At 42.5% G+C, this 27,589-nt stretch overlaps 1 protein-coding gene across 1 annotated transcript in view; it reads left to right on the plus strand.

Annotated features, from left to right (window-relative positions):
* PRKCQ (protein kinase C theta) overlaps positions 1 to 27,589 on the plus strand; it is a 125,189-nt gene that overhangs the window by 69,527 nt on the left and 28,073 nt on the right. Inside the window, exons 9-12 of the mRNA XM_075345325.1 lie at positions 1,274 to 1,379; positions 1,549 to 1,709; positions 2,821 to 2,994; positions 24,766 to 24,857. Coding sequence (XP_075201440.1) covers positions 1,274 to 1,379; positions 1,549 to 1,709; positions 2,821 to 2,994; positions 24,766 to 24,857 — 533 coding nt within the window. The remainder of the gene's footprint in view (positions 1 to 1,273; positions 1,380 to 1,548; positions 1,710 to 2,820; positions 2,995 to 24,765; positions 24,858 to 27,589) is intronic.

Consider the following 27,589-nt stretch of genomic DNA (forward strand, 5'->3'; position numbering starts at 1 on the left):
TAAGTTGTCATCAGGTCCTGACCAGCCAACATCAGTGGCAGTATGCAGCCTGCATGGGTTCACAGCCCACATAGCACAAGTCCACACACCCAGCCAGTACCATTTATTCCATGCAGCTTGCCAGAGTCAATTCCTCTCCCATGACTATCACTACGCGCCATTCTACATTGGCATGAGTAAAAAAGCGCAGCATGCTGCAAGCAGCAGTGTATGTCAGACAACGTGAACCCATTTAAGATTATGGGTGCATGCAAAACATGAGACTCGGATATCATCCGAGTGCAGTTCGATTTACGCAGACTCACAGAATAGAGAAGATGGAGAAATTTTGTTCTCCATCTTCTCCTTACCTGTGCTCCAATTCTCTCATGCAAGGGAATCGGATTGCACAATACTGACATGCGGATGGTTTTGATAAAAGTCGTGTTACCTCAGTCTTAGATTCCCATTTATTGCTATTTCTCATTTTGTAAAAGTGAAGCCGGTTTTATCAAATTTATCACAATTTACATAGGGAGTGCCCACCGTGGGATCATGTGTTCCTTTACAATGCAGGCTTATTTAAACATTTCATTACTTACATAGTTGTTGATATGTCTGATTAGGTACTTGCCCTAGTTTAAAGTATGTATATAGAATTAGTTATAAAATATGGAAAGCAACAAATGGAAAAAAAAAAATCCCCATTTATACACCACAGGGGATATCTATGTGATCTCATAGGTGATGCTTTAGAGCAGGAGAAATCTTATAGTATGTTGAACATTTCTTATACATATATTTTTTACTACACAATTTATGATTATATTCAGGCAGGAGTATACAATAAGCCAATCAATGCATAATGATTGGGATGTTCTTTTCAAATCTATGTTGCCTTTACAATTATTTAAAGGGAATCTTTCACAACGTTTTCACTACCCCAACAGAGAGCTGCATAATGTATGGGCAGAGACCGTGATTGACAGCTTTCTGTATGCACTTTGCATAGGCAGAAAGTTGCTAATCAGTGGTTGAGGCGGAGTTATACAGTGCTTTTGAATATTGAGGAATACTTTGCAATAGTTTTACTCTAGTAATAATGTCCTGGTGATAAAACATTGATTTTATTAAAATTACAGCAAGTAGCTCAGTAAAGACACATCACTGGAATTCAGGGTCTCTGTTTCATGCTGCTCTCAGATTAGGTGAGAAATCCCTGGTGTGAGATTCCATTTACAGAGAGGTTGTCTAATAATAAATATTTTGTGGTATACTTTTGTTCTGATCCTAGGGTAGGCGACAGAGAGAATCTGAACATATCCGCAGAGAAGGACCTGTTCAAGTTGGTGACAGGAGCGCATTTCAAGATCAAGCTGTAGTATTATCTGTAAAGAAAGGTACAAGGCACGATGACATAGAAGCAATATACGGTGTGATTAGCAATGTGATTGACTTCTTACAATATGTGTGCACTGACACAGTGACTATTTTATACTTGTTATTTGTACAGTCTATTTTTATTAGTGACCTACGTGCTACATTTCCTTCTAAATCTGTGTATACCAGAGTCTCAAGGCATTTCTTGGGAGTCACCGGTAGAAGAGCTTCAATATGAAGAGAGAACAGTTGGATCGGCACTGAGGATAGAAGAGCCATGCAGCCACATTAAAGTGACATTTGAAGACTTTGTATTGCATAAAATGCTTGGAAAGGGAAGCTTTGGAAAGGTAACACTTCATCACTAATTCTCCATAATTGATTCATAATTGAATGGTTTTGTAACGTTTAGAACGATTACCTATCCTTAGGAAAGGTTATCAATTTAATGAGGGGGAGTCTGACTCCTATCAATAGAAGAAAGGAGTGCAACTCTTCAAGTTTCAAGTTTGATACTATCATCAAGGGGTTGTCGGGCCTCGAGGTACAAGTCTGCAGTCATGTGACTGCCGGGAGGGGGCAGTCATGTGACCACAATCATGCGATTTGTATACATCCGGCCACATTTTATCTAGACGTACAGTATAGTTCAATTCACTTGTATTGAGCAAGGCCTCATATGTCTAGTTGGCATCTGACCACTTGTATGCAAATCACATACTTGTAGTCACGCGACCAACCGCACCCGGTACCGGCACCAGAGAATCTTGACAGTACTCATATTATACGCTATGAGGATTTACCAGTTTGAAGTCACATTGAGTGACTGTAGACTTGTACCCCGAAGCCAGACAACCCCTTTAATATTACAGTAAGAAGTATATTGACCATTAAGAGAAGAAAATAAAGCGATTGATGCTACGCAAACAATATACACTGACTTTAAACATGTCAATATGATATTTTATATTATTACAGGCAACAAAGAAATCAAGGCCAATTTCAGTAACACTATTTTATTTTTATTTTCTGCTGTTCCTTTGCATTATGTGCTTTCATGATACACATCTAAGAAAAAACTGCACGTGTGTTCAACAGTTCTATCAGCTAATCCCATGGGATCATAGGCCATATTTATACAGGGAAAAGAAGAGTCAGATACTGTACCTTGAAGTATGGATAAAGTATTCATCACAGGAAACCTACCTTTGTGGCAAAATAGATACAACACATAAAAAAAAACACTATTAAGAAATAATAATAATGAAATCAAGCCAATACTAAACATGTTATCTTAATTATTAGTAAAAATAATAATTCACAAAAAATCTGAGTCCCCTCCTTTACATAAACTTGCACTTCACCCACGAGTCACATTCTTGTAGGTTTGGTCTATAACTAATTTCCTTTGTTTTTAAGGAGTTAGTGAAATATATCCTCTTATATCTTTGATTTCTTTAGGTTTTCCTCACAGAACTGAAGCAGACCAACCAGTTCTTTGCAATGAAAGTTTTGAAAAAAGATGTAGTTCTCATGGATGATGATGTTGAATGCACAATGGTGGAGAAAAGAGTCCTTTCTCTTGCATGGGAACACCCTTTCCTGACACACCTGTACTGTACATTTCAGACAAAGGTACCAGCACTTTAATAATCCAGTGTGACAGGCTTCTTCTTTGTCATTGTCACCTATATATATCTTCCACTTGAAAGACACATAGAAGTTAATGCAATGTTTTGGTCAAGTGGGGCAAAAATAGAATTTATTATCTGAGGTTTTCTCAATTCTCATCTTTATGGTACGTCCTCTATTACTCTCCTTTCTCTTCGAACGTATTGTGAAGTTTACTGAAGGTAATAATGTACAAAGCACTGAAATGTACTGTCCTGTTAAATGTAGGGTAATATTCCTTTAAATATAATAATTACGTATGGACCGAAAGTTGTAACAACCGATTTATATTTTTAGGAGTCCATCAGACAGAATTTCTGCCCATCAACTAGGCACAGCTAATTTTGGAAAGTTATGGAACTTTTCAAATCTGTTTATCAGTGAATTTGTCTGTATTCATGTAAAAAATCCATTGCTTGCAAACCCTTGCTTTTCCACATTATATTTGTCTAGATATCAGAATGTACTCATTTGGGGTACAGATGATAGCAGTGAAAAGATCAGTTCAGCCAACTCTTGGGTTAAGCCTGCTGCGGTAGATTGTATTGACAAGCAGAACATTCACAGGTGGACATTGGTACTGAGTTGTGATGAGCAAGTACGTAATATTCGTTATCGCAATACTTGTAACGAGTACTTTGTAATACTGCCGTATTAGTTCTAAATAGTAAGTACAATGCAAGTCAATGGGAAATGAGAGTCATTTTCTGCTGGACCCAACAAAGAGGTCTGGGGGATGGGAAAGTGATGAAAGTGAATGGGGAGAGCCTGGAGAATATGCCTGCATGTCTATCTCGCTCTTGCGATCGATAAATATAAAGCGTGGCCAGCCAATCTCAGTAATGTCACACCCAAGATGGCTGCGGCACTACTGTGATTGGTTAAGAATCCCAACATGTTTAGTGGCTGTAAATCAAGCATACGAATATAGCGAGGTGAGTACACAAAAACTCGCAATGTAACAAGCAACCCGAATACCGTACTATCTGTGGGAGTAGCGAACAGTGAAGATTACACTCCCTCATTACTAGTCCTGAGCCCTTCACTGGCAGTGTCAATACTCCAACTGAGTATGTTCTCATACCCATAATAAAGTGATGTACAAAGCCTCATAATATTCCAGGCTTGAAAAAATCATTAAAAATGAAAGTTTAATTTCTCTATAAAGAGAATGGCTGTAATGGCAAATTAATATATTAAATTGATAGCTTTAATGAAGAAATCCGCTTTGTGGTTCTTTTTTAAACAATATTTGAAGTTTTTTGGCTAAGTAGATTTTGGTTTACAGGGGCTGGACTGTACACTGGGACTTCTCCTCCCTGTCTGTGATTCCCCAGGCCCTCCGTCTGTGCCTCTTATGTTTAAAATCTCAGCAGTGACCTGTCATTCAAAGACCTGAGACAAGCGGATGGGCCGGGAAATTACAGACAGGGAGGAAAAGACCCAGTGCACAGTTTGCCCCTGATGGTGATTAAAAAAGAAACCTAAAAGCAGATTCCTTCCCTAAAAAATTAAATCGATATTACAGCGCCTTTACAGCTATGTCTTTACTTTGTTATTACAGAATAGTGCTAAGAGGTTCTCTTCAACCCCGTCACTACTTGGTGATTTTCCACTTTTTCGTTTTTTGCTGTTCTTTTTCTAAGAGCCATAATTTTTTCATTTTTTTTTGTCAATATAGCCATATGAGGGCTTGTTTTTTGCAGGATGAGTTGTACTTTTGAATAAGACCTTTCATTCTGCCCCATATTGTACTGGAAAAAGAGAAATAAATTTCAAGTGTGGAGAAATTTCAAAAAAGTGCAATCACGCAACTGTTTTTTGGGGGTTTTATTAGTAATGTTAAAAATCACCCAATTGTCCAGTGAAATACATATAAATCAAACAATACAAAACAAATTACAGTCAATACAATGTACAGCATATGACAATTAATAGAAACTGGAGGTATAACACTCCTAATGTCCCTAAAACCTATCTATCAGTGGGAAAACCCACTGAGAGATAATTAACCCCAATTAGACAGTAACACCCCTCCATCAATAACATCCGTAAGGTAAGACAAGGACGGGTAAGTATCCGATCTGAAGAAAACGGTCAATATTGTCCGTGATAATAGCCAAAGATATACTTAGCTTCTTCAGTTATAACCGTTGATGTCTAAAGACATGAATAGTCCACATGGTCCCTTGGGTTGTACAGAGAGTCCATCAAGAATTGTCAGAATTCAGACCAGATGCAGAATTTTTTCAGATGAGAAATGCCTTGACGCATTTCCCCAAACTGGTTCACCAGGAGGCTCCTAACATGATGTACACCCTTGGCATATATCAGATAAAAAATGCAAGGTAGATAGCAGGAGAGGACGGCAAATTAGATAACAGCACTATACATAGTGTGTAATACATCAAGTGCCATAGACCATCATGCTTCCACACTGAAGATGATACTCCTAAGGGGAATTATACAGTCATATGAAAAAGTTTGGGCACCCGTATTAATGTGAACCTTTTTTCTTTATAAAAATCTGGGTTTTTGCAACAGCTATTTCAGTTTCATATATCTAATAACTGATGGACTGAGTAATATTTCTGGATTGAAATGAGGTTTATTGCACGAACAGAAAATGTGCAATCCACATTTAACCAAAATTTGACTGGTGCAAAAGTATGGGCACCTCAAGATAAAAGTGACATTAATATTTTGTAGATCCTCCTATTACAAAAATAACAGCCTTTAGACGCTTCCTGTAGCTTTTAATGAGATCCTGGATGAAGGTATATTTGACCATTCCTGTTTACAAAACAATTCCAGTTCAGTTAAGTTTGATGGTCGCCGAGCATGGACAGCACGCTTCAAATCATCCCACAGATGCTCAATGATATTCAGGTCTGGGGACTGGGATGGCCATTCCAGAACATTGTAATTGTTCCTCTGCATGAATGCCTGAGTAGATTTGGAGTGGTGTTTTGGATCATTGTCTTGCTGAAATATCCATCCCCTGCGTAACTTCAACTTTGTCACTGATTCTTGCACATTATTGTCAAGAATCTGCTGATGCTGAGTTGAATCCATGCGACCCTCAACTTTAACAAGATTCCCGGTGCCGGCATTGGCCACACAGCCCCAAAGCATGATGGAACCTCCACCAAATTTTACTGTGGGTAGCAAGTGCTTTTCTTGGAATGCTGTGTTTTTTTTTGCCTCAATGCATAACGCCTTTTTGTATGACCAAACAACTCAATCTTTGTTTCATCAGTCCACAGGACCTTCTTCCAAAATGTAACTGGCTTGTCCAAATGTGCTTTTGCATACCTCAGGCGACTGTTTGTGGCATGCTTGCAGAAACGGCTTCTTTCGCATCACTCTCCCATACAGCTTCTCCTTGTGCAACGTACGCTGTATTGTTGACCGATGCACATTGACACCGTCTGCAGCAAGATGATGCTGCAAGTCTTTGGTGGTGGTCTGTGGATTGTCCTTAACTATTCCCACCATTCTTCTTCTCTGCCTTTCTGATATTTTTCTTGGCCTGCCACTTCTGGGCTTAACAAGAACTGTACCTGTGTTCTTCCATTTCCTTACTATGTTCCTCACAGTGGAAACTGACAGTTTAAATCTCTGAGACAACTTTTTGTATCCTTCCCCTGAACAACTATGTTGAATAATCTTTGTTTTCAGATCATTTGAGAGTTGTTTTGAGGAGCCCATGATGCCATTCTTCATAGGAGATTCAAATAGGAGAGCAACTTGCAAGTGGCCACCTTAAATACCTTTTCTCATGATTGGATACACCTGCCTATGAAGTTCAAAGCTCAATGAGGTTACAAAACCAATTTAGTGCTTTAGTAAGTCAGTAAAAAGTAGTTAGGAGTGTTCAAATCAAGAAATTGATAAGGGTGCCCATACTTTTGCACCAGTCAAATTTTGTTTAAATGCGAATTGCACATTTTCTGTTAGTACAATAAACCTCATTTCAATCCAGAAATATTACTCAGTCCATCAGTTATTAGATATATGAAACAGAAATAGCTGTTGCAAAAACCCAAATTGTTATAAAGAAAAAAGGTTAACATTAATAGGGGTGCCCAAACTTTTTCATATGACTGTATGTTTACAATGGGATATGTGAAAAAGCTTCACTGTCAGGTGAAGTGACATTATTGGGTATTTATTTACCATATTCACTATATGGTAAAACTAACCTGACAAGTTTGATTCCCCAGGTCAGTATGAGTTTGTAGATACCAAACATGTATAGTTTAAGTGATAAAAAAAATTCTGAAGTTTGTGGAAAAAAAAAGAATTGCTTTTGGCATTATTTTAGCGTTTTCATTTTTCGGATCTGGGGTTGTGTGATGGCTTTTTTTTGCAGCTTGAGGTGACGTTTTAAATCATACCATTTCTGGGGAGATACAATGTTTTCATCACCTGTTATGGCCCAAAAAAACATAATTCTGGCGTTTTGATTTTTTTCCTCGCTACACCCTTTACTGATCAGATTAATTGATATTATATTTTGATAGATTGGGCATTTTTAAACTCGTTAATACCAAATATGTATATTTTTTGTCAATGGGGCAAAAGGGGATGTTTTGAATTTTCAGGGGATTTTGTATTTTTTCAAATTTTTAAAAACTTATTTTTTATTGATATTACTAGTCCCCATAGGGATCGCTTTGATCAGCAGAAATGCTTTTCGCCTGTGAGTGGCAGTGCTCTGCTGACCCTATGCTGTAATGACAATCCATTGGCGCTCCGTGATTGCGTCATGTGGCTGTTGATGGTGGCGGGGAACAGCGCAATCCCTGCCACAGCATGTTAGATCGCGCTGACAGAGTTTGACAGTGCGATCCACCCATGCCAGTTAGCTGCACATGTTGGCTAATCAGATCAGCCAACATGTGCGGGCAAAGATGTGGGCTACCGGCCTGCTTGGAACAAAAGAGGTTTGAATACCTACGCAATTGCTGTAGCTGCTTTTCTCTAACTACTCTGACTAGAAACCATGGTTGCAGCTGTTTTGTTCACTAAACCCTCTTAACTGTTTCCTAGATACCAGCTAAGTGAGGGAATTAAAGGGTTATTCTCATTTCTAAGATCCTATTCCATTATATAGTAGGTGTAATAATAATAATAATATTAGCAAATACATCCAATGAGAAATGTAGTATAGTTCTCCTGATATAGCCATATCTCTTACCTCATTGCAGCTTAGGTATCCATGGTTACATCCACTCATATAGTGAGCATTAGTTAGTTGTTCATCGTCGTAACTATAGATACCTAAGTTCTAATGCTCTGCAGATGAGGTAAAAGACATGGCTATATCAGGAGAACAATACTACATTTCTAATTGGAGGTATTTGTTAATATTATTACACCTACTACATATTGGGATAGGATCTTGGCGATGGGAATACCCCTTTAACTTTTCATGTGTGTGTTGCATACCACATACAAAATAGTACAGTTGTTCAAATAATTAAAGACACGTACATATGTAAATTACACATTAATATTATCCCCAACTCTGGGGTATTACAAATTAAGACAGAAAACTTTGTTGCTCCAAAACTGAGCTCTGCTACATCTGCAACAAAGAAAACTGACTGTATCATAACTGCTGTACCCAATAAGCTAAGTCATATATCGCTAGAATCAGGATATATGTCTCTACCTCATGGTGCTGTCAGATTACATAGAAAAAAACCTGCTGATAGATTCCCTTTAAGAATATGGGAACTAGTATTCCCAGTTTCCTATCTGTGGAAGAAGCCTTCTGCCACGGTGAGTATGGGATAGCGGGGAACCGGGGCTCCTAAGCTGTTCTTCAAGCTAGGGGGCCCTTTGTTATCCCTAATCTCAGGGATAGTCCTGATGGTAGAGAAGTCTGAAGACTGCTTTACACACAACGATATCGCTAGCGATCTCGTTAGCGATGTGACACGCCCAGATCGTTGTTACAATTTGCCAAGATCGCTCATAGGTCGTTTTGTAGCGGTCACACGTATACATCTCACAAACTACGCTACATCGTTCAGCGATATATTGTTTGACCAATGCGGTCGTGTGGATGTTGTTCGTCGTTTGCAGGGTGTCAAATGTAGGAATATGTCTGCTGCGTTCCAAACGATGAACAATATTTTGAAACTGAACGACGTGTCAACGATCAACGATTTTCACCCTATTTGCGATCGTTCAGAGTCGCACGTAGGTGTCACACGCAACAACGTCGCTAACAATGATGGAAGTGCATCACGAAAACCGTGACCCCCGATGACATATCGTCAGATAAATCGTAGCGTGTAAAGCGGCCTTTAGTCTACTTCCAGGCTCTGCTCCTGACCAGTCCTGATCTGATTTCCCCTCATCCTCCCCCAGGGAGACGGGACAGGAGTGTGATGAAACCCACAGATAAAGACATTCAAGGGAAAGCCAAAACCCTCTCACACAGCAAGCACATACAAAGGTAAAGACAATAAGAGGTTCAGGAGGAAAAATAAAAGCAGGAAGGAAGCTACAAAACAACAGGGCTAAACTTCACAACCACACTAAGCAATGAGCACAACTTTAACTTGTAAGTCTGGGACACCACACCTCACAGACCAACATAGAATAATCTATAGCTGGCAGGGGTGAAAGGATTTAACCAGCATAAATAGGAGGGGAGAAGATGTGATAGGCCTCCCCACAACATGTGACCAAAGGAGCAAGCAGATTAGTAAAGCTTAACTCTTGCTAGCCTGCGTATAAATCAGCACACAGCAGGTCAACACCAGAGTTTGCCTGTGTTGATTCCAGATACCAGAGAAACAATCAGGCAGAGTGTCAGAATCTGCAATCTGAACAGCGCCCAAGGCTGCCATGACAGTCAGCAAAGTTTGTGCAAAACTCCATGTGATGACATCTGGGCAATTGACACAGGTTTCATTCATAGATATACCACCAATGTGCCTACTACAGATACTTTTGTTGTATATTGGCAACTAGGAAATTGTTGTCTTGCTAAACTCCTGTCTTTTTAAAGGGGTTGTCTACTTCTAGGACAACCCCTTCTGATTCCATGTTTCCCCAGGCAAAATATAAAAGCCTTTACTCGTTTCCCATGCTGGCGCTGTTCCAGCAGTGTTGATACTCATGTTCCCAAGGCTCGTGTGACATCTCGAGAGAACCGCGTCCAATCATCGTCTGTTTCTGTCTCCTCGCCTTCAGACAAATTAATTACACAACAGGAAGAGAGCGCTGTGGCTGCCACTAACTTTCCTGTTGATTGCACCAATGTCTGAAAGCTGGGAGAGATAAGCAGTGGGCTCGAGGCTCGCATAATGTCACGTGAGCCCAGGGAACACTGACACCTCTGGAACGATGCCAACATTCATGGTGAGTATAGGCTTTGGTTATCTTAGTAGTGGACATTTAATGCAGATATGAGTAATCCAGCATTTCTGCCATATTTCCCTTTCCTATTTGAGTTTCCACCTTTCATACACTCAGCACAGTCAGTGCTGTCTATATGTTTGCTCCAATGGAATAAGCATTGGAATTGAAAGCATAAACTGGAGGTTGATGAACCCACCTTTTTGTCTACTATGTATATGCTGTCTGTCTCAATAAGCACATTGCTCAGATAAGCTTTAGTGGTCATTACACCCCTAAATATCATTCCATCAAGGGCTTCTTAAAAACATTTGCTTTCTATCCTTATAAATAAATTCACACTATTGACATTTGATGCATGTCTTTAACTTCTTAAATAATATTTTTACATTCCTATGGTCTAATATGTTTATTTTGCTAAACAGATAAATATTGCCCAAAGGAACAGTGTCAGGATAGTATCAGAGAAACAGAACTACCTTATGTTATAATATTATATAAATTAATATTATATGATATAATTTTGTAAAAATTACATAAATGAAGAAAATTAATAGTCATTATAGAGTGTAGAATGCAGTATGTTGTTATATTTAAGGTTGCATTCTAGGTTGAGACTGCAACTGAGATGCAAAATGTACTTGTACACCTGTGGTGATATTTCATCAACAATATGGGCAGATTTTATTAATTGTAACATTGGTACGGTATATTTAAGAAGGATTACTTTGATGGCGCCAGGGAATCTAAAAAACATTTTTTGAGACTAGAAGGCTCATGTGACCTTCGCCTTAATAGATTGATCTGCATCAACAAATAAGATGTAAAAATAAAGCTGATGACTTATGGTATTAAAAGTTATAGCTAACAAGGGGAAGACATTGATTGGTAACTATTGTATGACTGCTTTAATAGGGTCAGTAATAATTTATTTTCCTTAAAGGTCCCACGATGATCCCGCCCCTGCTACATCCTGAGGTTGCAGTGCACGGTCATATTAGAAAACATGACAGAGCACTGCGGTGTCAGAGACACACTGTCAGAGCTGCAGCTATGAGCAGTGATGTCACTGAGTTCACCTGAGGTCACAGCTGTTTATTCCCATTCTACTCCAATTGTGACCTCAGGTGTACTGACCTGTGGTGAAATCACTGAACTCAGTTACCTCACCTCAGGTGAAGTCATTGAACTCAATGCCAGATTACTGGATTAGGCTATCTGCACACTATCAGTATTTGGTTGCAGACATTTTTGCACCAAATCTGCATCTCTTGGCAAAAAAATGGACTGATACCACATACGTTTTAATGTAGTTTTGGTGCATTTTTTTCCCAGGAGCAGCACATTTGGTGCAGAAATGTCTGTAACCAAATACTCAATGTACCATCGTGTAATTCGGTAATCTGGCATTGACTTCAATGACTTCACTTGAGGTGAGTTCACTGAGTTCAATGAGATCACCTCCGATCAGTTCACTTAAGGTCACAGCTGGGGAACTGTGGGAACCGACAGCTGTGATGTGAACTCACTGACATCACCACTCACAGCTGCAGCCCTATCAGTGTGTCCCTGATGCCACAGTGCTCTGCCACGTTTTCTAATATGACCACGCACTGCGACCTCAGATATAGCAGAGCCGGGATCAATGTGGCACATCATGTGGATTACGTCAGACCTGAAGGTGTGTGTTATGAGTTAATACAATAGAGAAAGAAGTTTTTTTGTTGGGTTAAGTTGGTAATGTGGAGTCTCATAGATCCCTTCCCATTACTAACCTCGAGCTTGACGAAAGCTGTCATTTTTTGACAAATTACAGCTGTCCTTAACCCCTTATATTACCCTGATTGCAACTGCTCCAGGGCAATCAGGATGAGTATATTAAAGCATCGAAATTGTCACATCTAATGGATGCAACAACTCTAGGGCCACTGCAGGCTGCTATTTTTAGTCTGGGGAGGGTCCAATAATCATGGGCCTCCCCAGCCTGAGAATACCAGACCACAGCTGTCCACTTTATCTTGACTTGGTATCAAAATTGAGCGGGACGTCACAACTTTTTTGAAATTATTTATTTAAATAATTAAAAGAAAAAAAAACCAAACCAAATGGGTCCCTCGTATTTTGATACACAGCCAAGATACCATACACAGCTGGTAGCTGCAGCCTGTAGCTGTCTGCTTTATCTGCACTGGGTATCTAAATATTTTCCAATTTTCCAATTATTTATTTATTTTTACACTCCACTCCACATATGCCGGCACAGGGAGTGGGCAGGGGAAGGTAAACTCCAGCAAGAGTCAGTGTTACAAAGTGTGGGCAGGGGAAGCAGTGCATTTTTGGACCAGGAAGCAGTGTTACAGAAGCAGGGAAACTCAGTAAGTATAATTCTTTTGGTTTAATGATCGCACGGATTTTTTTTTTTTTTTCATTGCGCCAGCCTATCACAGTAATGCCAGGAGCAAAAATGGCCATGTCATTAATCTTATTGGCAAGCAACCCGCCAAACATGTGGGGAGGGGACTTGAAACTCTCAAGGCAAATATCTAAATGCTGGTAGAGTAACGTAAACCATGAATACCTTAATATTTGTTCAAGTAACAAATAGTGCCAAATATATTGGCTCAGCACTACATATCACTAACAATTTTCAATAGGTTAGCACACACTGATCATGGGTTGATCCACAGACAGATATATCGGCATTAATCAGAGGACTGCAATTAGATGTTATCTCAGTTTCAGTTGTGACCAATGTCTGTGGTGAAATACTGAATTACACTGTAAAATTGTCATTGCCTGTATACAAGTGGAACAACAGCAAAAAAAAATGACTAGCTGTCACTCAGTCTGTTCATTTTTATGTGGATTCACAAGGATCTTTGGCTCCCTCTAGTGTAAGCTGGGCTGCATAAAGAGGCAAGTGCTGTCTAATGCCAGTCTCTGGATATTTGAGTGTTATGGGGTAACTAAAGATATTATTGTCTCCATCAATTCTGAGAGCACAGGAATGCTTGGTGCGCTCAGTACTTCTGTGTATGTGAGAGTTATCTATCGGCCAAATGATCGGTTCAGTCGAAATATCTGAAGTGCATATGGGCGGGGGTGGTAGTAAATGAAACCTTTCATTTTGTATGTAAAAAATGTACAGATATCATAAGAAAAATTACATTCTGGTACATGGTACATGCTCATTATCCATAGTCATCAATTAGCAGAGCCACTTTATGGAATGATAATGCCAGTTAGGTGGTAATGATTCAGGTGCCAAGAGGATCTGACGTCAATAAATTAGCTCTGCAAATTTGACCCAGAAGAAAAAGGAAGCTGGAAGTACATCTACAAAAGTCCAGCACACTAATGTCTTTGACCTGAGCAGACATCAAGCATGAACCGTAAGCCTGCTTTACACGCTGCAATGTATCTTACAATGTGTCGGTGGGGTCACGTCGTAAGTGACGCACATCTGGCATTGTAAGTTACATTGCAGTGTGTGACAGATACGTGCGATTGCAATTGAATGTTAAAACGTTCATCGAATACACATCGTACCTTTCTCTAGAATTGCACGTCAGATTGTTCATCGTACCCGGGGTAGCACACATTGCAGTGTGTGACACCCCGGGAACGATGAACAGATCTTACCTATGTCCTGCGGCTCCCGGCCCACAATGCGGACGGAAGGAGGTGGGCGGGATGCTTACATTCCGCTCAGCTCCGCCTCTCCGCTTCTATTGGCCGGCTGCCGCGTGACGTCGATGTGACGCCGAACGTCCCTCCCACTCCAGGAAGTGGACATTCGCCGCCCACATCGAGGTCGTATGGAAGGTAAGTACGTGTGACGGGGGTTAATCATTTGTGCGGCACGTTCAACAAATTGAACGTGCCACACAAACGATGGGGGCGTTGCAAATCGCATACGGTATCGTATGCGAAATTGCAACGTGTAAAGCGGGCTTTACTGCTCCATTTATTGTGTATGGAGTTCTCTTTCAGTTCTATACACTTCATACTGAGTGTATTGTCAACCACTGCTCAATGTAAGCTCCCCCTCACTGCAGTTCTGGACCAAATGAGAACTCAAACCATAAATGATATTTGTCATTTTTTCTGTAGAGAACTAATAAGGTTAAGTTCCCACTATGAGTATTTGGTGAGCTTTTGATGTTGTGTATTTTGTTGCATGAAAAACCTTGCGTCTAAAAGTTCCAGCAAAGTGGATGGGATTTATAGAAATCTCCTACTCAATGTCCTTCTTTTAACACAGTGCAATCTGACATTCAGCTGAAATCCACAACATGTCAATTTATGTAACTGAGTTTTTACAATATTCCACTGACTTGATTTGTGATGAACTCACAGAACGGGTGACATGGCAGAAACATTAACTCTGTGATAAAAAAGAAAATGTGTTACCTAAGGGTACCGTCACACTTTAGCGACGCTCCAGCGATTCCACCAGTGATTTGACCTGGTTAGGATCGCTGGTGCGTCGATACATGGTCGCTGGTGAGCTGTCAATCAGGCAGATTTCACCAGCAACCAGTGACCAGCCCCCAGCCACCAGCGACACGTGGAAGCGATGCTGCGCTTGGTAACTAAGGTAAATATTGGGTAACCAAGCGCTTGGTTACCCGATATTTACCTTGGTTACCAGAGCACACCGCTTAGCACTGGCTCCCTGCACTCCTAGCCAGAGTACACATCGGGTTAATAAGCAAACCGCTTTGCTTATTTACCCGATGTGTACTCCGGCTATGTGTGCAGGGAGCAGGGAGCCAGCACTGGCAGCCTGAGAGCGGCCGACGCTAGTAACCAAGGTAAATTTTGGGTAACCAAGCAAATCACTTCGCTTGGTTACTCGATATTTACCTTGGTTACAGCTTAACGCAGGCTCCCAGACACCGTCTCCCTGCACAATTCAGATCGTTGCTCTCTCGCTGTCACACACAGCGATGTGTGCTTCACAACGGGAGAGCAACGTCAAAAAAATGAACCAGCACTGTGTGTAATGAGCAGCGATTTCACAGCAGGGGCCAGATCGCTGCTCAGTGTCACACACAATGAGATCGCTAATGAGGTCACTGGTGCGTCACAAAAAACGTGACTCAGCAGCGATCTCGCTAGCGATCTCGCTATGTGAGAAGTACCCCTAAGGCAGGGAGATGTGTTACCTCAGAAAACAGCGATGGAGAGCCCGTGCTGTGTTGTCTGTTTGCTCACTTATCATAAGTAGTTCTTCCTTGGCGAGGAAATGTGTCATGTGCCAACCATGAACTTGATCATCTCTGTACGGTCAGACACGGCCATTACACAGTACATAGCAGTGGCACATTTATAAGATTATCTCAGCACAGGAACATTTGTATTAACACACCTAAATTACAAACTTATTCTGAGATCTATTAATTAAAATGTGCTGGCGTTGTTCATGGGACAAAACCCTTAGTAGTTGAAGGGTTTGTGCACATCTGAAAGTTAACACATATCCATTATATAACTATCAAGGAGATATCTTCTGGAGTGCTGAGGGTCTGACTTCAGAGAATAGGACTCTGAAGAAGCAGGCTTGAATTCTGCTTAAATTCAGACAGGGCACTTTGGAGCTCAATTCTCCGGATCGGTGGTGATACCTCAACGATTAGGGAGGTACATGTATGTCCTAAATTATGGATGAGAAATACCTTCCAAACTTGGAAAAATCCCTTTAAGTTTAGGTTAGTACAGTACATGATTAGTGATATCCTAGCACATATTATGCTACAGTCTGACCATAAGATAATAATGGCCCCTGAAAACATAGCATAAATGACAGTACTAAATAAAATAACATTGTCTTCTGAGTGCACAGATAAATGATGAGGGGTATAACTGACCTTACAGTACTAAAGATAACAGTATTTCCTGAGCAAACAGTGTGCTCTGTACAACTCACATTAATAGAATGATGTCTTTCTTCGCTTTACAATACACCCATAGAAACCCATTTCTTAGTCCAGGGAAACTACCGAAGCAGAGGCTGTATAAATCACTGTGCACTTTGTGCTTCATTTAACAGCCAATTACTACTCAGTCTTTTTACCCTAAAACACAATTCAATCAAAGATGGTGTTTAAAAGTCAAATGGGAAACGCAGGAGATAGAGCGAGGTGCAGACGGTGTAAAGATTTTTCTGCCACCTTTTAATTCAAGTATCATGCTGGTTTAGGATTGATTTCTGGATGTCTGACCTTTTTCCCAGCTTGATGGTCACTCAGCACATTAAAGGCTTTCAAAAGAAGAGAGATTCTGCCAGTCAATAGGGCTTTTATACTTTGAAGAGTGGGACCATGTCTACCATGAAGCATCACACATAGGCTTATTTGTGATGGGAACAGCTGGAAAACCTAGAATGAGAAGGTGGAAAACTTTAGAAAAATGAATTTCTTAAACAATTTCACAAGGTTGTTATAGACCTAAAATATCTGAAAATGTAATCAACTTAGTTTACAGTATAAAATTATGTGTATATCCAATACCATCTTTATTTAACCCCCTAGGCCTATGACATTCTTACTTACCCCAATTTGTATCAGTAGAATGAATGAAATAATAATAATTATAATAATAATAGTAATCTACTCCTTTTCAGTCGAGTATGACTATATGGATCATCGTTCGCCAGGCTGTTCTATCCCACGTTACTTCTTTCAGTTCACCAGTGGTCATTCCCGTGTCACTCTTGATGGTGTCGATGTAGCTGTTTTTTGACCATCCTCTTCTTCTGCCACTGAATATTCTGCAAGCATGAATATTTCAATAAAGACTCTCCCACACACCCTTGTTCACCAATTTATTAAAAAGAAATCCTTGTAATTCCAACATAATCCAATGGTGTACCTTCCTGCCAGTGACCTATAGAGCCTCGCTCTGAGAACAAGGTTCAATAGGTTCAATGGGCACTGTGGACCATTACACCATTGGATTATATTGAAACTGCGAGGATTTCTTTTTAATTCCTACATTGGTGATAGAGGGAGTGTTGAAGAATCTTAATTCACCATTGGATTACGTCAGAACTCCGAGGATTTATTTTATCTAATAAATTGGTGAATGAGGGAGTGTGGGGGAGCCTTTATTCAAATAATATAACTATATTTTTCTTGTGCTTTTTTTAACTGTACACTAGTAATGGGGATGTATGACCGACGCCTCTCCATTACTAATCCATTGGCTTGATGTCAATTGTCAATTCATAGGTGACATCAACCCCTAAAGTATTACCTCGATTGCCACTACACCAGGGCAACCGGAAAGAGCCTAGTAAAGCACCAAAATTGGTGCATCTACTGGATGCGCCACCTTTCAGGTGAGTGCAGGCTGCTATTTCTAGACTGGGAAGTACCAAATAATCATAAGCCTTCACAGCCTGATAATACCAGCCACGAGCTGTCGAAATTACCTTTGCTGGTTATCAAAAATAGGGGATACCCTATGCCATTATTTTTAAAACTATTTAAATGAATAATTTAAAAAATAAAATGGCGTGGGGTGCCCTCTATTTTTGATAATCAACCAAGGTAAAGCAGACAGCTGCTTTGCCGGTGTTGGTTATCAAAAATGGAGGGTCCCCATATTACTTTTTAAAATTTATTTTGTCCACAGCAGCGTAGAGGCATCGTCCCGATGCCGAAAAGCTTGTTGATTGGTTGCGCTACACGATCCCAAGGACAATATCATAGGGAGGAAAAATATCTAATTTCCTATAATAGCTAGGAACATATCATACCAAGAAATAGTCCTCCATCCTGGGCCCCTTCCTGGTAAATATGTACTTCATCCTGGTATATATGTCTCCCACTTTGGGCCCCTTCATGACCCCCTTCATGATAAATATGCTTCCCATCCTGGTATATATCTCCCATCATGGATCCCCTCCTGGTAAATATGTCCCCCATCCTTTTATATATGTCCCTATCCTGAGCCCCTTTCTGTTATATATGGTCCCCGTTCTGCTTATAACCCAAAAAAATTCTATTCACCTTCCTCTCTTCCCATGTTGTGCAGCGTCATCCACTGTAGCCAACGCCATATCCGGCAACTGACATTGCATGATGTCACTGCCATGCAATGCCAAAGCCTGGCTTGCCAATGTCAGTTGCTCACCCCATTTGACTAATTTGACTAGCGCCATGTTTTGTAGTGCAGGGACCCAATGGATTTATTTGCCCCTATGTTCTATATATATCAGCCTAATGTGTGTCTGTGGACACACATCCAGCTAAAGTAGGTGCTGGAGTCAATGGGCCTCCTTCACCTCCAGTCCCGGGGCGACTTCTGCAACAGGGATCACTATGACACTGGTTGGTAAATTTCAGCTCTAAAGGCCCCATCACACACAACGAGATCGCTATCGAGATCGTTGCTGAGTCACAGTTTCTGTGACGCAGCAACGATCTCGCCAGCAATCTCGTTATGTGTGACACCTACCTGCGATCATGCCTCTGCTGTGAGATCGCTAGTTGTTGCAGAATGGTCCGGACCATTTTCTTCAAAGGCGATGTCCTACTGGGCAGGACGCATCGCTGTGTTTGACACTGTGTGACAGGGTTCCAATGACCGCCGAGATCGTTATACAGGTCGCTACTGCGACCTGTATCGTTACTGTGTCGTTGGTAAAGTCTGACTGTGTGACATCTCACCAGCGACCTTACCAGCGATCTTTATCAGGACGTATCGTTGTCGGGATTGCTGGTAAGTCGTTGTGTGTGACTGGGCCTTTAAGCCCACAGAACTGTGGATAAAGCTCTTGACAATAGTGTAAACTGTGAAACATGAACATTGAAAAATAGGTAATGTTTTTAAACAATTGGCTATTTAGTTGTTGAGTTAAGGCCGCTTTACACACAGCGACAATGCTAACATGATGTCGTTGGGGTCACGGAATTCGTGACGCACATCCAGCCTCGTTAGCGACGTCGTTGCGTGTGAAACGTATGAGCGACCGCTAACGAGCAAAAATACTCATCTTATCGTTGCTCGTTGACACGCTGTCCAGTTCCCAAATATCGTTGCTGTTGCAGGACGCAGGTTGTTCGTCATTCCTGCGGCTGCACACATCGCTATGTCTGACACCGCAGGAACGAGGAACCTCACCGTACCTGCGGCCACCTGCAATGAGGAAGGAAGAAGGTGGGCGGGATGTTCGTCCCACTCATCTCCGCCCCTCCGCTTCGATTGGGTGGCCGCTTAGTGATGTCGCTGTGATGCCGAACGAACCACCCCCTTAGAAAGGAGGCGGTTGGCCGGTCACAGCGACGTTGCTAGGCAGGTAAGAAGTGTGACAGGGACTAGCGATGTTGTGCGCCACGGGCAGCGATTTGCCCATGATGCACAACCGACGGGGGCGGGTATGCACGCTAGCGATCTTGCTAGCAAGATCGCAGCGTGTAAAGCGGCCTTTAGTGAAGCTTTAGAAAGATTGTGTTACAAAGCATGCAATCAGTATGCAATTCACGCAAAGTATGTCAGTATTGAAGGAGTCCTTTCCACTGACTCTTTCCTTTAAAAAAAAGTGGCTCCTAAATGTCATTTATGATTTGTATAAACATCTATTTATGATGCTCATAGACCTATAAGGCATTTTATAAAGGGCTATCTGGGACTTTTAAGGGATCCTCTATGCATATGATAATGATGACCTATAGATGGGCTAGATAATCTCTATTAGATTGGAAGGGGCTCAACTCATAACTCTCAATCATCCTGGATTCAGTCCCCCTGTCCTGGCACGTCAGGGCTTTGTCCCAATTTCCTCTCACTCCCTTTGTGCAGAATGAAAGCTTTGCTGTTCTGTAAAAAACACTTAAAACTGCAGATTCACATGTGAACCAAAAATGCATCAAATAAGGGGCTAAACGGCATAAAAATGCAGCAATAAATGCAATGTAGTTTGGTGCAGACACCTGAAGAAAACAAAAAACAATATTTATGCAACGTGTGAACACGCCACAGAGAAAAGCCAAATGTCATGTAGCAAAGCTCACATTGAGAAGAGATAGTTATGGCTACTACGACTATGAATAAATGAACAAAAAATAAATCTGTATGTCCCAACTAGAGATGAGCAGGACACACAAATGACACCGTGCCAGCCCTGTCTAACCAAAAGCTGCTAGGGACACTGAAAGGTAAGGGGATCGAAGCCCTCCCATCTAACTGCCATGTTCCACTGACCTGGATGCTTGACCGGAGTCCTATGAAGAGATCCGTTCATCTCAGCCGTCCTGGATACAGCAGGACAGTCACGGATTTGGATCTATGCCTTGCAGATTCGGGCATCTGTTGAATGTCTCTCACTGTCACTGCCCCTCTGCCATTTCCTACAAGAGTAAAAAGAAAAGTGTAGCTAGGGGCATTATCAAAATTGAAGCGGAGCGCTATGGACCACATAATTTGTCCCTCTTTCTGTTCTTCCAAAGTTGGGAGGTACCCAGCATCAACTTATCAGCTAGTTTTAGCTCTAGTAGTGGCCGGACATAAACAATGAAAATCGGTTCACTGTTCAATGTGTAGTCGCCGCTACCTGGTACTGCTCATCAGTTCTTATGCAAAAGAATAGTGTCTGATCTACAGTACCCAACAGCAGTGGCTAATGTTCAATGTAAACATCAAGCTGTCGCCACTGAAGCACTGATCGGTGAAGTGGTCAAGTTTTGGACCCCTATTTATCCAACATTAATCACCTATCCTTAAGCCTGCTTTACACATTGCAATTAGTTGTACAATCGCATTTGCGATGTGACACGCCCAGGTTGCATACGGGATCTTATGAGATTGCACGTAGGTCGTTCATTTGCTGTCACACGCGCGTTAGTAGCCTAGGTTAAATTGATCAATTTTGTGTGCGTTCCTTTAGATCATGTGTTCTGTGACGTATGCATTGGGCACCTTTTTTTTTTTTTATTTATTGACTTGCCAAGCGTGTGTAATGTGTAGGGATGCGTTTTTACTATGTCATCTGCCATTCAGCTCTGCTACATGGCCGCTGACAGCAGACACAGACAGCCATGTAGCAGAGCTGAATGGCAGATAACAGCAGACATAGACAGAGCCGCACGATAAAAAAAGAATGAACTCGGGTGAACTTCACCCGAGTTCATTGTCATGCTGCGGCTCTGTCTGTGTCGCGTCCTGATTAGCGGTCACCTGTGAAGGACTCACCGGTGACCGCTAAACTCCTGAGTGACTGAAGTGAGCATCCCTCTCTCATAAACTCACGATCCCCGGCTCGGCGCTGCACGGCGTTCACACTGCTCCGGCGGCTTTTACTGTTTTTAAAAAGCCGGCCGCCCATTAAACAATCTCATATTCCCTGCTTTCCCCGCCCACCGGCGCCTATGATTGGTTACAGTGAGACACGCCCCCACGCTGAGTGACAGATGTCACACTGCACCCAATCACAGCAGCCGGTGGGCGTGTCTATACTGTGTAGTGAAATAATTAATTAAATAATTAAAAAAAACGGCGTGCGGTCCCCCCCAATTTTAAAACCAGCCAGATAAAGCCATACGGCTGAAGGCTGGTATTCTCAGGATGGGGAGCTCCACGTTATGGGGAGTCCCCCAGCCTAACAATATCAGCCAACAGCCGCCCAGAATTGCCGCATACATTATATGCGACAGTTCTGGGACTGTACCCGGCTCTTCCCGATTTGCCCTGGTGCGTTGGCAAATCGGGGTAATAAGGAGTTATTGGCAGCCCATAGGTGCCAATAAGTCCTAGATTAATCATGTCAGGCGTCTATGAGACACCTTCCATGATTAATCTGTAAATTACAGTAAATAAACACACACACACCCGAAAAATCCTTTATTAGAAATAAAAAACACAAACATATACCCTGGTTCACCACTTTAATCAGCCCCAAAAAGCCCTCCATGTCCGGCGTAATCCAGGATGGTCCAGCATCGCTTCCAGCTCTGCTGCATGGAGGTGACCGGAGCTGCAGCAGACATCGCTGCTCCTGTCACCTCCACACAGCAACTGAAGACAGCCGCGCGATCGGCTGAGCTGTCAGTGAGGTTACCCGCTGTCACTGGATCCAGCGGTGGCCGCGAGTAACCTCAGTGACAGCTCAGCTGATCGCGCTACTCACTGCCGCTCCTCTCACCTCCACGCAGCAACTGAGGTGAGTAGCGCGATCAGCTGAGCTGTCACTGAGGTTACCCGCGGCCACCGCTGGATCCAGTGACAGCGGGTAACCTCAGTGACAGCTCAGCTGATCGCACGGCTGTCTTCAGTTGCTGCGTGGAGGTGACAGGAGCGGCGGCGTCTGCTGCAGCTCCGGTCACCTCCATGCAGCAGCGCTGGAAGCGACGCTGGACCATCCTGGATTACGCCGGACATGGAGGGCTTTTTGGGGCTGATTAAAGTGGTGAACCAGGGTATATGTTTGTGTTTTTTATTTCTAATAAAGGATTTTTTTCGGGTGTGTGTGTGTGTGTTTATTTACTGTAATTTACAGATTAATCATGGAAGGTATCTCGGGGAGATGCCTGACATGATTAATCTAGGACTTATTGGCAGCTATGGGCTGCCAATAACTCCTTATTACCCCGATTTGCCAACGCACCAGGGCAAATCGGGAAGAGCCGGGTACAGTTCCAGAACTGTCGCATATAATGTATGCGGCAATTCTGGGCGGCTGTTGGCTGATATTGTTAGGCTGGGGGGCTCCCCATAACGTGGAGCTCCCCATCCTGAGAATACCAGCCTTCAGCCGTATGGCTTTATCTGGCTGGTTTTAAAATTGAGGGGGACCGCACGCCATTTTTTTTAATTATTTAATTATTTATTTCACTACACAGTATAGACACGCCCACCGGCTGCTGTGATTGGGTGCAGTGTGACACCTGTCACTCAGCGTGGGGGCGTGTCTCACTGTAACCAATCATAGGCACCGGTGGGTGGGGAAAGCAGGGAATACGAGATTGTTTAATGGGCGGCCGGCTTTATCAAAACAGTAAAAGCCGCCGGAGCAGTGTGAACGCTGTGCAGCGCCACGCCGGGGATCGGTGAGTATGAGAGAGGGGGATAGACTGACATGGACAGAGAGTGAGGGACAGAGATAGTGACCGACTGACAGAGATTAATGAATGACAGACATTGTGAGGCGCTTCAGAACGCAGCTTTTCAGCTGCGCTCTGAAGCGGACCTTTTTTAAGCTGCGGTGCAGAGCGCACACCTGCGCACATAGCATCAGACACCAAAATCGTATGAGGGATGTCACACGTTACAATTGACTAGGTTCGTGCAACAAAACGCTCAATTCTAGACAAAGATACGATGTGTTTGCGATCAACGGTTTTGCGTTCAATCCTGATCGCACGTAGGTGTCACACGCAGATACCTCACAAACGATGCCGGATGTGTGTCACTTACAACTTGACCCCAACGACGGATTGTGAGATATATTGAAGCGTGTGTTGGGGGCTTTAGAATAAGCTTTCATTGTTAGAATCGTGAAGGTCTGATTTACAGAACCTGCATCGGTCAGCACAATGTAGACATCTATGGCCCTTTCTTGGTTACGATGCCCTTGGCTTCTTTGTATGAGCAGCCCTTCCTTATACCACATAGTTGAACAGTACACAATGCACTTTAGATGCTGATTATAACCCGAAGTGTACCTTGGAAGAAGCATAAAGAAAAGATATGACTTTTTCTTTATTTAATACTAGCTTTACCCGTAAAAAGCATGAAATAAAAGCACCAAAACCTAGCTGTGTAAAGAAGGCTTTGGATTATTTGTGATCTTGCTATGTTGCTGTAAATTACTCTTTTTATGTTCACAGACATTTTTGATGATGATATTTGTAAAAATTAACTGTCCATGACAGATGTGATGAAGACAGATGATACAGTGTAACAGTCTGGCTACCATGCAATGAACATAATCTCTCGACAGATACGTAGTGATCATCTAATTAACCAGCCGCAGCTGTAGTTAGGAATATTCGGTGATTGAACAATGTGCAGTTTTCAGCTGTTTCATTATTTGGTGTCTGTTCTTTGTCACCTCACCCGTACCTTACAACAACCTCATCTCAGGGCTTTTTCCTTGCCATGGTGTCATTCTTGCCAGGAAGCTGACTCATCATCAGTCAGTGCATTTATACCGCAGTCATAACTGCACACAGGTGACTTATGTGACGCCTGCCTGTTCTAGTAATGACAAAGGAGGTCACAGTATAAGGGGGTGAATAGTTTGATTATAAATTGATGAAAAATTATTATGAAGTTAGATCACATTGTATGGTTGTGGTTTTATTATTACTTCATACACACAATTTATTAACATTAGTGTTTCTTCGACAGGAGAACCTATTTTTTGTCATGGAATATCTCAATGGAGGAGACCTTATGTTCCACATACAAAGCTGCCATAAGTTTGATCTTACCAGAGCTACGTATGTTTCCTACATATTTTTTCTTAAATGTCTTTATAAATGTTTCTAAATCTATTGTTCTCTAATTCTATTATGTTGAACTACTAAGAGGTTTTCCACTACTAATGTGATCAGCTTTCTTTTATCCTTTAACTCTCCTTAACTAACAGTTTCCTAATATACTTCGGCTTCTGTAAGCTTATCTCTAGGATGTTCGTAAATACCTTTTATTCTTGTTGTAGCTTTGATCCTTCCGGCTGCAGACCGGAATCGGACCAACTGACCAGGTCACATCACTGGTGGGGGCTGAAAGGAGAGTTAAGTGTGACTTAGGCATGCGTGCCCAGATTGCTGTCACTCACAGAGTGGCAGCCCTGCCCCCACTAGTGACGTGCCCTGCTCAATTGGTCCAATTTCGATCTGCAGCCGGAAGGATCAACAGGACAATAGCAATAAAGGTATTTAGAAACCTCTTAGAGATAAGCTTACAGGAGCAGAGTAGATAGCAGAAGTATACTAGGAAAGTATTAGTTAGGAAGAGTTAGGATAAAAGAAGTTGTCACATTAGTAGTGCAATACCTTTTAACTAATATTTATGGATAACCCATAGGAAAATGCCATAGATGTTGGTTCAGTGGGGTATCCAAACCTGTAACCCCCACCTATCCAAAGACCTCTGTTCTAAAAATGATAGCCAACAGTGTATAATTGGCATTAAATGTACTTTTACATAGGTTATAGACACTGCAAAAAGCTACTGATTGCTAGAGGTCTAGTTCTCAAGATCCCACCAACTGCACAAAATACTGCTCCTAAGTGTACAGCTCTTGTATGTAGCATGCACACAAAGCGGCGTACAAGCTCAATAGTAAGTCTATTCGCTGCACACTCCATCTGACACAGCTGTGAATGGATTGATTTATCCCATTTAGCCAGCACACTGCTCTGTGCATGTTGCATACAAGAGCTGTGCACTTCAGAGTGTTTTTTTGTGTGGTCGGTGGGGGTTTTGGACCCTCACAGGTTGACAGCTATTTGGAATATCTATAAAATACTGTATATAAAGACTATGTGTAATGACACTTTAAATAAATATTATATATATATATGTGCTCAATATATTAAAGGATTATTCCATTCTTCATAAATTGGTATTTTTAGATAGTGCTTGTAAATACAAGTCATTTTTGTGATTTATTGCTTACTAAGTAGATTAACCATTCTTGAGATATTAACACTTTTCTTTTCCTTACAGACAATTGCCATAAAGACCGACCACTGCTGCTGGACAGCTGAATATGCTTACAAGTGCAATTCTATTGAGCTTGTAAACCCTGTTTTGAAGCTGACCAGGATCGCTGCCACTTCTTAATCCCAGTCATCTACAGCACAGATAACTACTGTGTTTCCCCCTAAAATTAGAAAGTGTCTTATATTATTTTTTGCCCCGAAAAAAATGCTGAAACATGGTGGAAACATGGCTAAATTTACTCCTAAAAGAAGGCAGACAACGACCCCTTCACCAGGAGAATCACCAGACCTCAGACATCTATGTCGCTGTCAGGTCCTCCTGTGTTCCACAGTAGTCGCTCCCCCTGCTTGTGTGACGCCCTGGACTAGTCAGGTCGTCCCAGGTAGTCACACACACACACCCTCCCTTCCCGACTAGGTGACAGCAGCCAACCAAGAAAACCCTTGTCACCTCCCTCCAGGTTTGATGTCCACACCAGGGGGTGGAGCCAGGCAGTTGGCTCCGCCCACCGAGGAGTTCACCGGCCTGGAGGCGGGAAAACAAAGACACAAGTTGTAGTGCAGTGTAGAGAGAAGTCAAGTTCAAAGGCAGACCTGTGTCCAGGCCTGCCAACAGACTATTCCGGTGGCTGGGTCGGAGCCCAGTCCCCTTTGGCAAGGAGGCAGACAGTGGTGGCAGTCGGCAGGAGCTGGGATTACAGCCGGTGGAACCGTAGGGACTGGGGTCGGGTGGTGGCCCGCCGGTACCAAACTGGGGAACCGATTGGAAACCGGAGCACCAGGAGGGGTACTTGACCCAGTACAAAGCCCTGATCCGACAGGGCCGAGTCAAATCAACTGATTGCGGACTGGACTTAAGGACCTATCCCACACAAGACCCGTTAGAAGACAACAGCCCAACCATACAGGGAAAAACCACCGCTAAGGCATAGAGACCCAAGGGGCCAGCGTCTGCGGGCAAATGGGTTCCTACGGCATACACAAGTCGGGGAGCGGACTACCGCTGCTTAGGCATAGGAGTCAAACATTCTTACAAAGAGGTGCAGGAGAAAGGCGGAAACCACCATCCTATTCTGGGAGAAGCTGCAGCTGGCTGCGGGCCACATTCATCACCCCGTTTGGTTTACCGGAGACTCCAGTGTATTGTGTCATAGTGAGTACAGCAGTACCTTCGGGCCGCGCACCGCGCCGCACAGCATCAGCACCCAGCACGCACCCGCTCCCACGCCTTAGCACCTCCCTCGGGCCCCCGGGACTATCGCTCCCATACCCACAGAGGGGTCAACACCAAGCTGCGCAACACCGTCCCCGGGAGGCCTAGTTAACGGCAGCGGTGGTGTCCATCTATTCACCACAACCCGTGGGTGGCATCACGAACTTACATCCCAAAAGAACCGCCGCGGCCCCGGCCGTGGAACTCCCCGTGAAGTCCCTGCGTGTAGCGCCAACTCCCTTGCAAAGCAACGTGACCCCCGGGTCCGTGAGAGGCTCGAGCCACCACC

Source organism: Anomaloglossus baeobatrachus, chromosome 4 (assembly GCF_048569485.1).
Source record: "Anomaloglossus baeobatrachus isolate aAnoBae1 chromosome 4, aAnoBae1.hap1, whole genome shotgun sequence".
NCBI lineage: Eukaryota > Metazoa > Chordata > Amphibia > Anura > Aromobatidae > Anomaloglossus > Anomaloglossus baeobatrachus.